Genomic DNA, 13,818 nt, shown 5'->3' with positions numbered 1-13,818 from the left:
GATTCCTCACAACAAACCATTTGGTGCTGTTAGAATAATTTATTTATAAAGCAGCATAGAGTAATAGCTGAAGCCTCAAGCTCAGCAGTGGAGCTCGATAAGGACAATATGAGGACGTATTCTAGCACATTGATGCTACTGATGGAAGTATTCCTGTACACGAGGGTTAAGTTACGTGGTACAATATCAACAGAAACCGACCATCTAAAATTGCATGGCCATTGATTCATATTCGGTGTCAGTGTGACTTTTAATATGATTGATACTGTTCCTAACGAGCTAAAGAGATATTTGCATTTGCAAACGATTAGTGACTATTTAAGTCAGCCTGCCCACACGTCGATTAAAGTCCAACAACTGCTGCAAGTCCTGTTCACTGACATAATGCCATAGTCTGGAGATAACCACGGGAAGGCTTCCAGTTCGGTTTATGACAAATATCCTAGCTGAATGATTTCCACCTCAGTGATTTTTCACGAAACGTTTTCTTAAACAGTCTTGACATAAATCAATTGATTTTGAGAATACAAGCGGAGAAGCTATATACATGCCTTTCGGTAACAAGATTCTGTGGTATTTATATACAGTCTCAATAATCAACAATAGTGGATATTTAGATGAACATGAAACTTTTCGTGGCGCATACTGGTGTTATCAAAATGCTGCAAACATAGAAAATCTATAAATGATCTCGTATATATCTAAATCATCTCATTTATATGAAGGTCGAGACTTTTCAAAGAATACGCAGTCTGATAAAACACCTGAAGATCAGGTTCCAAATCTAGGCTTTTTCAACGTGTGTGAGGATCGCCTATATTTGCACGCAGTTGGTCTTTCAACGTGTGTGAGGATCGCCTATATTGCATGCAGTTGGTCTTTCAACGTGTGTCAGGATCGCCTACATTGCATGCAGTTGGTCTTTCAACGTGTGTCAGGATCGCCTATATTGCATGCTATTGGTCTTTCATCGTGTGTCAGGATCGCCTATATTGCATGCAGTTGGTCTTTCAACGTGTGTCAGGATCGCCTATATTGCATGCAGTTGGTCTTTCAACGTGTGTCAGGATCGCCTATATTGCATGCAGTTGGTCTTTCAACGTGTGTCAGGATCGCCTATATTGCATGCAGTTGGTCTTTCAACGTGTGTCAGGATCGCCTATATTGCATGCAGTTGGTCTTTCAACGTGTGTCAGGATCGCCTATATTGCATGCAGTTGGTCTTTCATCGCGTATGACAGGAAACGTCGGATCTTTGGTCTAGGTTTGTAATTATTATTTGTAATTCCATGAACTTGTTTTCGTAGATTTATGACCTCTTCGTTTTATTTGGAAACAAGCAACTAAATGTCTCTGCGTAAATCGGAATGGTAAACGTAAAGAACAAAACTTGTTGTTTCGACCTCAAAGGTTCTTTTGTCCGTCAGTTCCTATTTCATATACGATCATCAAAACGTAATACTGCTTTTCATTCAGTGGATGAATGATTTTAGATCTGCACGTGATAATTCCCTCGTCGAATGCAGTCACTCCAGGCAGCCATGTGATTAAATTTGTTTACGAAAATGATTCCAAAATTTCAAAAGCTATTGCAATTCATTTTCAGGTGACCGCCGAACCTTGCCAATACGAACCGTCGGGTAAACTACTAATCGTGTTGCAAAATAGGAACCACTGGGGAGTAACAGAATTCACTCATCTTTTTATGTTATTATTTAGAAAATTCCAACTCACTATAAACCACTTTGGACCTTCAAGATTCTACCATTGAAGTTCACTCAAATCAGTGAAGTAGCCGGCCTTCTTCCATTTTTCTGGACCTTTGTTTCCAAACGCTCACTACAGTTGGGAGTATAGATGTATGAACCTTCACGTTGTTTGAGAGAACTAACCAATATAATCAAGACTAATAGTTCATCCTTATTCAGGATAATTTTGACGTAATGTTATCAAGAATCTCAAAACCTGTCCATAGTTCAACGGTTAAATAAGCCAGGATCGTTAGTGGTTGTCGTTTAGATGTACGCGTTTGGTTTACGCTTATGGATCAAGAATTCAGTTGTTCAGAACCTCTGAATATGTTCACTAACGAACCTACTCAGCGGACACGCAGTCATCGAGAACGACATCCAGTCACACTGACCACAGTCAATTGTTACATCATGATCTCTGAGATTCGTAACGAACTATCTCAGCTGAAATGTAGACACCAACAACGACGGTTCTGACCGCGGTCGTTACTGTTCATGACGTGACACCACTGGAGGCAAATGCTTCTCTGGATGGGTCTTATGTTCTAACAATGTTATTTTAACAGCTCTGTGTACTTCTTCAAATTCTTGCGATTATATACGTTCTATTAAAAGACATTACAGAAGAAACCCAGATCATCCAACATCGACGGTAATATTAATCCTTAAAAGTATACACTTCACGTTCTGTTAGCCTTGAGGCCTTTAAAGTGTCTCCGACTTTTGAGAGCCCCGTGTTTCTTCAGTTCACCTGGCATTCCACGTTCTATTTTGGCAAGGGGTCAACCTCAATTAGGAATGCCAGGAAACAGAAATTACAGCTTAAAGAACACGCCCTACCTCATGTTTATTTATTGAAAATTACCGAAATTCACAATTATACTTGTCAAAGAATTCACTTGTGTGAGGTGTCAATTGCACTTGTCCATTACAGAGAGCCGATCTATCAAAAACGGCTACGTTCGCAAAGGTCAAATATATTGCTGCCACCTTTCGCCGGATCTCATCTCCGAACCGTTGCTGTTGTTCCTGATTATTCATGAATAGATTTGTTTGACACTTGTGTCCTTAATTATAACCTAGAGTGACTCAAAGGGGCTCCGATTGCAAAGTATCAATTCTTCTTAAAGGACCCATTAATATTACCATTTCTTTTATTTTCTTCACACTTAAATTTGATTAACATTTCATAAGGATTAATAGGAATTGGTTAAACGGAAATTATTTGTTTTCTTTAACACGTCCAACATTCTCTGAAATGCATGTCATTTACTTTTATTTGATACTGCTATCAGTTCTCATTAAACCAAAACGACACTTCTTTTATCATTTTATCAATCAGGGATACCAAAGACTGACAAATTATGAAAGAGCAAGATGATATATTTCATCCATGTTTCTAAACTGAAACTATAAATGAATTATAACTGATTGCAATGAAGCTAAATGCAAGTGTTAATCATGTAATATGATCATTCGCCTGCCCCAGCATTTCCACCGTCTTCAACGTCTGACAGTCAAGTTTTTACCGTTTTATCACAACTTTAGAGTTTTCAGATTAATTCAGACTTCCTCTCTAAGACACACAAAACCAATTTCCCCCTGTCTGGGTTCCAGTGTCCAACTGCAACCTAATCTGAGCTTGAATTACAAAGCGAGAGGCGAACCAATTTGTCAGTGAAGGTACCATAGTTCCTGGCAGTCAAAAAAAAGTGGAATTTCCCCAGAAACAGTCCCCGAGAGTCAAATATTGATCCCTTAGACTCACGACAGGCGTGTATTGGCGGCCGCTTGTACTGTTTGAAGCGATGTTCGGGAGGCAGGTTTCTTTATTGCCAGAACTCCTGAGCCAACCTGGAAAATATTTTCTAATTATCCTAAGCCTGAGCCAAAAATCGTTAGAGAAGTTTTGGTTTCTAAGGATTCGTTCTGTTGGGGTTTCTAAGCATAAGCTCTCTTGTGCTGTTTCCTAAAGAAGGAAAAGGTCAACCATGGATATGAATTCATATGAGTGTTAAGTTCAGGAAATAAGCATGGGTCGTAATTTCCAAGCTCGCAATTTTGATATACGTCCTCCCATAATGTACGAGATAGAACAGATACTCTTCAGAATCGCCTCTCATGCTAAGTGCCAATCGCTGTGGACTCGACACGCGATAAACGTCAATTACTCATACTTTAAGGGGGCTTAAACTGGACTTAGGATAAGTGTCCATTTCAATGATTAGGTATTGTGCGTTGTTACACTTGTGTACAGGATAACTTTAAATAGTGTTAGTTAAATAAGATTTTGAAACTGAAATATGTTTCTCCACATAGAAAGTTTGCTTATATTTCAGATAATATTACTACCAATGATTATCCTGTTGTTGACTTTTATTTCAATTAAACTCTTTATACTTTATAACATTGGGATCAACTCTTAAAACTCTATGCATTGCTCTAAAATTAATATTGATTTTTTACAATACTAGTTTGGTTTTGTTGGTGTACAATATACATTTGGTACTAATAAATCCTTATATCTTAGGATTGGGAGATATGTTTTAAATTCATCAGCGTGTCATTCTCGGAAATGGTCAACGCCATTTTCTTCACTTTGGAATCTGTAAAGGCCTTCATCACGCCCTTGCATACTGATTCAACGTTTTTCGTTTGGTACGAGTAAAAATGATTCATGTGCTCTAACAAACAATCTTCTAATAACATCATATTTTCTTTTCTTGTATTTGCAAATGGGAAATACATGACATATTTCGACGGGTTTAGGACTATAACGCTCATCCCTCCAACCATCACACATTAAATTCATTTCTGCTTCGGGCCACGATCAACCAGAAATATTAATTCCATTTCCAAAGTCAATTAAATCTGTAGTTGTCATTAAAGCACATATCGTTTTTACACTGTGACTAAATGCACAACTTTGCTCTAAGCACTGCTCACCATGGCAACAGATCATAACGTTAGGCAAAAATGCTGCAACAGAGTCATGAACGTAGCTCGCCTGACATAATTGTCTTGCTGTTCTTTTGGCTACCATGCCCGAAACTGATTGTTCGGCCGTTAAATTCAACGCTTGCCATTTAGGCATCCAGCTGGAAGACTTCCACTGTTGATGACATTAACTGATGACATTAACTGATGACATTAACCGATGCTATTACGTAAATAGGTGTTAAACGCCTCAAGCGACATTTGACTCGACTCATTTGAGCTGTTTTAATATCCTGTGCCATGCCACAATATGTGAAATATAAAAAGCAGTAAAGGGTAAACCAACAGCGGCTTGTTGATATATGCTACAGTGAGTGACTGAGAATGGTTTTACGCCGCTTTTAGCAATATTCTAGCAATATCACGGCGGGGAACACCAGAAATGGGCTTCACACATTGTACCTATGTCGGGAATCGAACCCGAGTTTTCGGCGTGACGAGCGAACGCTTTAACCACTAGGCTACCCGATCGCCCCGATATATGTTACAGTTATGTTAATTATACTTAGCAAACTTCAACAGACATTTGAAAATGTTTCAAACGACATCAACAAAGATGGATTAAAGTGAACTTTGCCACCGTCACATGTAACATAATGATGTTACATGTTATTTTTCTAAATTGTAGGTCTGGAACAAATGATGTAAGGATTATCCTCAAAACGGTAAAGTATCGAAATACTTCCTCAAATCCTCACATGTATCATGCGCTATTGGTAATTCCTGGAACTGTATTGCAATATTACAAAAAAAACAGTGGTATAGGGATATTCTAGTTGAAGTAATAGTAAACGACGATTTATCTAATTATTGATTGCGCAAATGCTTTCATATCATCCATTTATGTAATCTTCTCAAATTCACAGACCTTACTCGTCATAAGATTATTTTTTTTACAAAAAATTCCAAATCAATTTCCTCCTTTACATCATAATGAGCTTAACACTGACACGTGACATGCATAATGTGGTTAATCCATGTCTTCAATTCTCCACCCTACGTTTGTCTACAATTAATTTGACATAAGAATTGTACATATATACAGGTTACATAATTATAATTAAACAACATAACAAGACATCTGGAAAAAATACATTAAATGCAAATGGTCCCGGAGAAAAGCTCTAGATGATTCAAACAATATTCACAAAGACGATGATGAAAGGGATAAACTACTGGAGGACCTTCAATAGGACGACCTGCTACAATGTAACCTCATTCCAATGATATCTATCCGAAACTATCGAAGTGATGTAAGTAATGTATTGTGCACTACGTGTTGGTAGTCGGCCGACGGTGGCCTCCTCTAAGCCATGCCCTGACTACAAGGTCACGTCCTAATGCTTGATGTTTGTCGCTAGTGATACACATTCCCCCACAGAAGCTCCATCGTAAACGACCCGGGTCAATGACGCTAGTGCTTTCTGGCACTCCAAGACTTCCTCTCACACACAAGATAGCCATGATGGCTCCACATTTGGCAGTGGAAAAATTCCGTTCGCTGACTTTATCACCTTGAATCCTCAAACAGTCATCAAGCTACGCATTACAACACAGCTCCTAGTAATATCGTGTCTATCACACCACCATCCACTATTTCCAGGCCTTTCAACATTGATTCCCGACTCCTTCAGAAAATAGATCAAGATGACATCTCATTAAATAACAATATCTTGCTTTTCCAGTTTTAGTGGAATCCATACTTCCACAACGAACCACAAACCACTCGAAGGCTATCTTCTTTCAAACGCCACTTTTAACGCAAATGCTTCTTTTCACTCGGATTTCCTCGGGTATTTCCGGTTGCAAAAGCTCTACGTTACCAACCGAAGTGTTCCGAATGCCGTCAGATGTATTCACTAACGTCGGCGTTGTGTCAAACAAGGGTAGACAACTCGTTCCGAGGTACGTTGACTTCCCCCGCAGTCTTATGAGAATGTGGAGAGGTTTCATAAACCGGTAGTCCCTCGTCCGCTCGGCTTTTCTCGGCTCGCCAATGGTAAGAGTTCTGCATAACGCTGAGTATGCAGAACAGAATCCCAGCTCCGAGGATAACGCTTGATGTCAGTGCCGGGGTCGTCTTCAACTTCATAATAGCAAACAACATGAGAGCTGAAACCAAGAAAAAAATGACGTTACCAGCAAATATACGGCGATGTTCTGTCATATGATTTATTGTCACTTATTACAGATATTCATTTTCTAACACTCGAAAATATATTAAACACAGAATATTAAGTGGATGAATGTTGTTTACGTCGCAGACAGCAACACCAGCCTCAACTGTTCATGACTAGATCGTGGGCACGGGGAGCCGAGTCGTCTAAGGCGCCGCGATTCGCTGTGCAGAGTTGCGTCCCTTGGGCATGCCAGAAACCTATGATTGTGGGTTCGAATCCCGGTTCGCCCCGATTATGTTTCTAGGTTTGTCAGCACCAAACCCGTGCTCGTGGGTTTCACCGAAGCGGTAAACATCTGAGACCGGCTTTCATCCCACATTAAGCTGACACACCGCGATATAACTGGAATACTGTTAAAAGCGGCGTAAAACCCAACTCACGCACCTACTCATATCTAGCTCAGAGTGGTTGACACCACGAACGATCCTCGGCGTGGGATTATGATCAAAATGAAAACTACACGTTGGCCAATCCACCAGGACCCTCTATTTGAGGACCAATTGTCCTTGAAACAATGAATAGCACAATTTAAGAAATTCAAAATGTGGAAATTTTGTGTACAATATCAATCTCATTAAAATCAGATCTTCGCTCTCGCTATCGCTGTACAAAGATCTGAGGATATCCCATTGCGGTAACACATAATAGGCAGCAAATCAATCTGTACAAAGGAATCTGGAATATATTTGATCGAAGTAGTAACTCCATCGACTCCATCCATGAGAAAATAGATTTTCAGCGGTCGATTCATATGTTTTTCACCACTGTTTTTTGCCTTTTGAGCCCAATGGAATCTGTTTCTGCGGATGTCCGAGATTGATTGTACTCCTGCGTTGACGGTACATATTTTATTATATTGTACTTGTTTTGATTTAGATGCAAGAATAAATAAATCATAATAATGTCATTTGAGGGTAGGGACGTGGAAAGAAAGTTCTTTGAAGTCAAGCAATGGCGTTCATCTCAATCATACCCCCACAGGAGTTGGCAATAGGAACAAGCAGTTCGGTATTGGCATGGGTTGGAGATTTAAGGGCACAATGTTCACTCGGGGTCGAATTTCCATCGAAATTGGAGCGTAAAAACGCTTAGTTTGATTAATTTATAGTTAGAGCAGTTCGTATTTCAGTTTACTGCAGGGACCTGAAAGGGGAAGTTTGAGAACCACTACCGCCAGACGTGGTTACATGCAGCTAGGAAATAGAGGGACACAAGTGATATAAAAAGACGGCTTTTGGTGAAAGTTAAGACGTATAATTGAATTGGTGCGGTGCATTTTTTTCACAAGATGGAAAATTTGATCAATTCTTTGATGCTAAAATAGCAACGGATAGATTTTCCTTCGTTTCTTTGGCGAAAATAGTAATGCTGTGCAATTCCAGCGCCAGAGATCTATATCAAGTCGATAATAGTGTTTGCCTTCGTTTGAATCTTCGGGTAAGAGTATCTTAATTCCAATTCTAAAATAAATAACCAGACGAACATGTTAAAACTTTATAGACACTACTTATCTTAGGTTGTAAACTAGCAAAACCTATTGAGAATTAAGACGTGTCTATCGAATTCACGTGGAATTTAATGATACATAATGGGAAGTTACGTCACAAGTCAGTCTAGAGAAACATCCTCCAGCGCGTATTATGTTGACACGGCATGTTTGATGCCTGTTAGACGTCTGATTTGATGGACACCTATGTTATATACATAAGTCTATACTGGATTTGAGGCTCCTGTCTTATGGAACAATGAATTAAGTTAACTTTGTAAGGAAGTTCACCAGTAAGAAATGACTGGGTTTATTTTATAATGTAATAACTGTTATATTTTCTTTCTTTGTAAAGTACAGATTCACGTACTTTTTGGGGAGTTGTGTCCCGTACGAGATTCGAATCCACACTGCTTCAATGGGGCACCTAATCGCCAGTACACACGTCAGCCATCTAACCCACTCAGTCACCTTGACTTCCACAAAAATGAAAGTCCGACAACTGGTAGTCTAGATCACGTACTTTGTGTACCCCTCAGGAAAGGTGGTATGGACACAATATTCATGTACTCACAAAACAGGAAATATTGTATGGACACAATATTCTTGTAGTCACCAACCAGGAAATGTGGTATGGACAGAATCTTCATGTACTCGCAAAACAGGAAATATGGTATGGACACAATAATCTTGTACTCCCCAAACAGGAAATACGGTATGGACACAATATTGTTGTACTTACAAAACAGTACATATAGTATGGAAACACTATTCTTGTACTCCCCAAACAGGAAATAAGGTATGGACACAATAATCTTGTACTCCCCAAACAGGAAATACGGTATGGACACAATATTCTTGTCCTCAGTAAACAGGAAATATGGTATGGACACAATATTCTTGTACTCCCCAAACGGGAAATACGGTATGGACACAATAGTGTTGTACTTACCAAACAGGATATATGGTATGGACACGCTATTCTTGTACTTACCAAACATGACATAAAGTAGAGGAAATATGATATAGGCAAAATAATTTTGTACTCACAAAACAGGAAATATGGTATGGACACAATATTCTTGTACTCACCCAGCAGGAAAGATGGTATGGACAGGAAGAAGCCGATGACAGCGATAAACCTGCTACTGGAGCACTCCCTCAGATACTTCAGTGCTCTGGAACAACAAGACAATTCATAATAACTCAACGTACCAACAGTTCTATCACTCTTTGCCTGAAGCAGGAATCAGAAACATGCAGCAGTTTTGCTTGACAAGCGTTCGCACTCCCCGCATTCCTTACATACAACACAACGTCATTCCTAGTCAAATACACCTAGACCTGTGATCGTACACATAATTATACTTTCGTGAAGAATACGGTTTTATTAGTATTTACACTAAAGAAAGACAACATACATAAAAAATAGTTTCGGCTTTACCTAAACAAATCCGTTTTTGAATGCAATGAGTTGCTGGAAGAATCAAATTCTGTACGGCGTTTAGTGACATTTTAATGTGCTAGTGGTTTTAACTTGTAACCAGCCTTTGAACTCAAGTAAATTATTTCATCAATTATTGCAAAAAGGCACATAGTTTGAAAAAAATAATAATTCTGATTGATACCCTAGAACGTCCGGGAATCATATTAATATAATCGATTTTCCATGCATTGCTGGTTTCAGCGAAAGCCAGCATGCCATCTTCAATCAAGGTTAATCTACATTTGGCTAAAACATCAGGCATATTCTTCATCATTTAAATATCCCTTCTGCCACGCTTTAACGGCTCACAAGATCAAATAGCCGGGCTAAAGGAATGTGCTGAGAGCGTCAACGAGAGCCTGCTCCGTCTCACAGCCGTACCTTCTTTCAGGCAACGACATATTATAGAAATAGATGAGAGAATTACGCCTGTCTGCCATGGAGTCCCTCTACCTTTCTTAACTTTGGGCCCGCATTAAGCAATTTGAAATTCACCTGTGCCAGATGAACAACAGTAAACATTTTGTATTAGCTTGTATAACCTTGACTCACAGTTGCATCCTAGAACGAGGTTCATCTTAGTTATTTAGCAGGTGGTAAAAAATGCAAACTATTTATTGTGTGTTCATACAGATAAACGTTTCCCAAATGAATATGCTACGAAACCTCTGGTTTGATTCATCCGGGTGTATCATGATTCACAGGCAGGCAATACAGGTTGGGCAAGAAGCACCTGGCAAATCCTACTCCAACTATAAAGAGGTCAACAATGAATATGGATGAGTAAGATGGAGTGAACGACAGCTCATTGAAGCAGAGTAATAGCCTTTCCTTGTCACGCAAAGATTACACCTAGGGCACACGCACCATCGCCTTCTACCGTCCATTGATGGAAGATAGTATTGCTTTTATAATGATGCTGGAACTCACGGGGGAACTGCTGTGGACATGTAGAACATAGGAGACAAGGGTGATGTCTTCACCACTACGTCCTTTTCTGGTACACGTGCACCCAGCCAAGCACATACAGTGAGTGCACTTACCGTCGAGGAAAGCGAAGATTTGCTGATGCGGACTTTTCGAAAACTTGAATAAAAGTAATAACATAACTTTCGAGTCAGTTGTTGAACATTTATACTCAGAATCCCAAGTTTGTTTTTTGTTGTTTAACGCCACTCAGCAATATAATGTAAATGATTGAGTCTGGACCACACTATCCAGTGATTGATATCATAAACATCGAGCCGTGCAATTTGGATACGATGACAAGTCAGCGAGCCAGACCACCCTATCCCGTTAGTCGCTTCTTACGACAAGCATGGGTTGCTGAAAACCTACTCTAATCCGGATGTTCACGGGTCATGGTCCGGGTGTTTGATTCTTATATCTTCATATACAGGATATATTAATAACACATGGTATTCATCTTCTTGGTAATATTTGCAGAAAGGACACATCGATGTTAAAACATCCTTATCTTTGAAATGTCTGTATAATTGAATATTGAGGGTATGTATACCACACTTGAACTTCGTTAAACATCTGCGTAAAGATAAAGATCGAATAGTTGTTAAATCCATTTCTGGTGTTATTTCCATCTTAAACATTGAACATCAACATCTTATATCAGCTGACCAGCCTTGACAATACATATCATTACATCGTTGTTTAGACATTATTAAGAACATATTTTTATTTCCAACATCCTGGGATATCCACGCGTATGCAAATCCATGCGAAAAAAGAATCTCTTTAACAGCTAAGCCCAATTTATATCCCCAAAGTCACCAAGGCGCTTAAAGCATGTAATAGCATCGTCTAGAGTATCGTGCATCTGGTTGTCTGAGCAAGCGTATCCAGTATGAGATAACTCTACATTGATAGTTTTCATGAAAAGAACCTGCTCGATTGTACCTACAAAATATGGAATGTAGATACCAGAGGCGTTTAACGAGTCATCCCTCTGGCCATACAGCATTGTGGGGCGTTCTTTATCACTCTGCATTTTAATGCTAACTCTAAATCTAGTTTTTCTCAATCCGAGAAGAAATTTTCACTCGTATGCATACTGAAACAGATTATGATGATAATGGCGATTGTGATGGTAACCTCTAGTGTAAATGGCCAATCCCCAAATTTCAAATTGATGGTATCTATGAGGACAATGTATCGTTATCCCCTAGTGTACAACGACATTTGCATATTATTGGAGTGTCAGAAAGGATTGCATCGATTTTTACCGAATATGATCTCCACAGATGTGAATTACTGCTCGAATACTTCTGATCAGTTTCCTCATCTACGCTTTAGGAATTATGTGCCATTTCTGAACCAATGTCTGAGAAAGGTACAGTGCTGGAATTGGGGGCGCGACCTGTTGAATGGACCAGCTTCCACAAGGTCCTGTACTCGATTGGATTAACGGCCGGATTGTTGGCTGACCAATTCATTGTGTCGGGGTCTTCCCTTTGGAGATATTCAATGACTTCTGTCACAGTGAGGTCTAACATTGGTATCCACGGGGACTAGGAGCAATAGGTCAACCAGTAGAATAGGCCATTTCAAATCAGTCCTTAACACATTCCTAGCCTAACTATGTCCAATCATACACCACAAACATGGCCATCATACAATCCAAAGAGAAATTGTATTCGTCTGTGATAAAAAAGGATTGGAAAATTACATTTGAAAATGAACGTATTTGTGTTTGTTTAGTTTATACTCGACAGGAACAAACGGAACATTCCCGCATCGTATCAATATTTTACTTCATTTGGGTTCCACCTGCATCTTCAAATTTATACGAATATTGGTTTATCGAAAGGATGCAATATTGACTAGCAAAGTCTCCACGTTCCAAAGTTAACATTTTGGGGTTCAACTGCGTACCACTTTGATGGTAGCACTTCATAAAACTAAAGTTTCACCCTTCAGAAAAGTGCATTTTTAAGAGGTAAATAGCTAAGATCATATACCATGAAATCAACTGTATTCCGTAACCTGTAGACTTTGGAAAGAAAATATCAATGCATATATATATTTTATGTGAATACATGTGAAACAGTCCTGGTTCTAACAGAGCACCAACACTTCCATGACATTAGTCGACCTTTGATACACCAAGGACCACTACTACAACAAGTGAGAGTAGATAGATCGATGGAGACAATAAATGGTGTATGAGTGCTGAACTCCGGGAAACAAGACTGATAGCCCTGTCTTTGAACGTGAGGGATGCAGTAATTATATTGGCTTTCATCAATGGTCTGGGAAACAATTGATCCCTCTATTCTTATTTCACGGCCCAGAAGTTGAGAGTTTGCTAAGTGGCTGACTTGCCACCCAACTACAGGACAGAGCAGAGACAACCGACATTTGTTTGAGAAGCGAGATAAAAACGGCCATGAGGAGGTGAAGTGTGTTATTATCATAGGTTTATTTGGTACAAGGTATTTGGGGTTAATAGGGGGTTTCTTAGCTGCAGGCACGGAGAACATGCTGAAGAATTAATATATTTTGTACTCAGAAATATGAGTTTGTAAAAGAGTGAATGAAAGTTGTTTTATGCAGAACTCGTCAATATACACAAGCATATTGATAGTCGAGTCTGGGCGATACAAACTAGTAGTTGACAGCATGAAAACGATATATGCCGTCGAGTAGCGATAATCAAGGTTGAACATTGCAATCACCCAATTCGATTAGTTGACGCTTACGACAGGCATGCGGCACAGGGAACTTATTCTGACCCGAAATCCCCACGTTTTCTTTTAAGTTACAGAAGCAAGTAAACGCATCCGTTTCATATGTGCAGAGACCATATAATAATAATCTATGCGAGGGGCTAGGCTTTGCTTTAGAGACAAGATTTCTGTAAGGTTCTTTTAGAGTTTGATCATAGATACAAACGAACTAAGT

General features: G+C 39.3%; 1 protein-coding gene across 1 annotated transcript in view; it reads right to left on the bottom strand.

Annotated features, from left to right (window-relative positions):
• Nucleotides 1-60: 60 nt before the first annotated feature.
• Nucleotides 61-13,818, bottom strand: part of LOC139477130 (transmembrane protein 221-like) — a 54,032-nt gene continuing 40,274 nt past the window's right edge. The window contains exons 3-4 of the mRNA XM_071259687.1: nucleotides 9,507-9,592; nucleotides 61-6,860 (exon numbers count right to left, since the gene is read on the bottom strand). Of these exons, the coding sequence (XP_071115788.1) occupies nucleotides 6,625-6,860; nucleotides 9,507-9,592 (322 nt within the window). The 3' untranslated portion in view covers nucleotides 61-6,624. The remainder of the gene's footprint in view (nucleotides 6,861-9,506; nucleotides 9,593-13,818) is intronic.

Source organism: Haliotis cracherodii, unplaced genomic scaffold (genome assembly GCF_022045235.1).
Source record: "Haliotis cracherodii isolate W230 unplaced genomic scaffold, xgHalCrac1.p SCAF_1, whole genome shotgun sequence".
In the NCBI taxonomy this organism is placed as follows: Eukaryota; Metazoa; Mollusca; class Gastropoda; order Lepetellida; family Haliotidae; genus Haliotis; species Haliotis cracherodii.
Note: the sequence above shows the minus strand (reverse complement) of the source record. Positions and strands in the feature narration are given on the sequence as shown.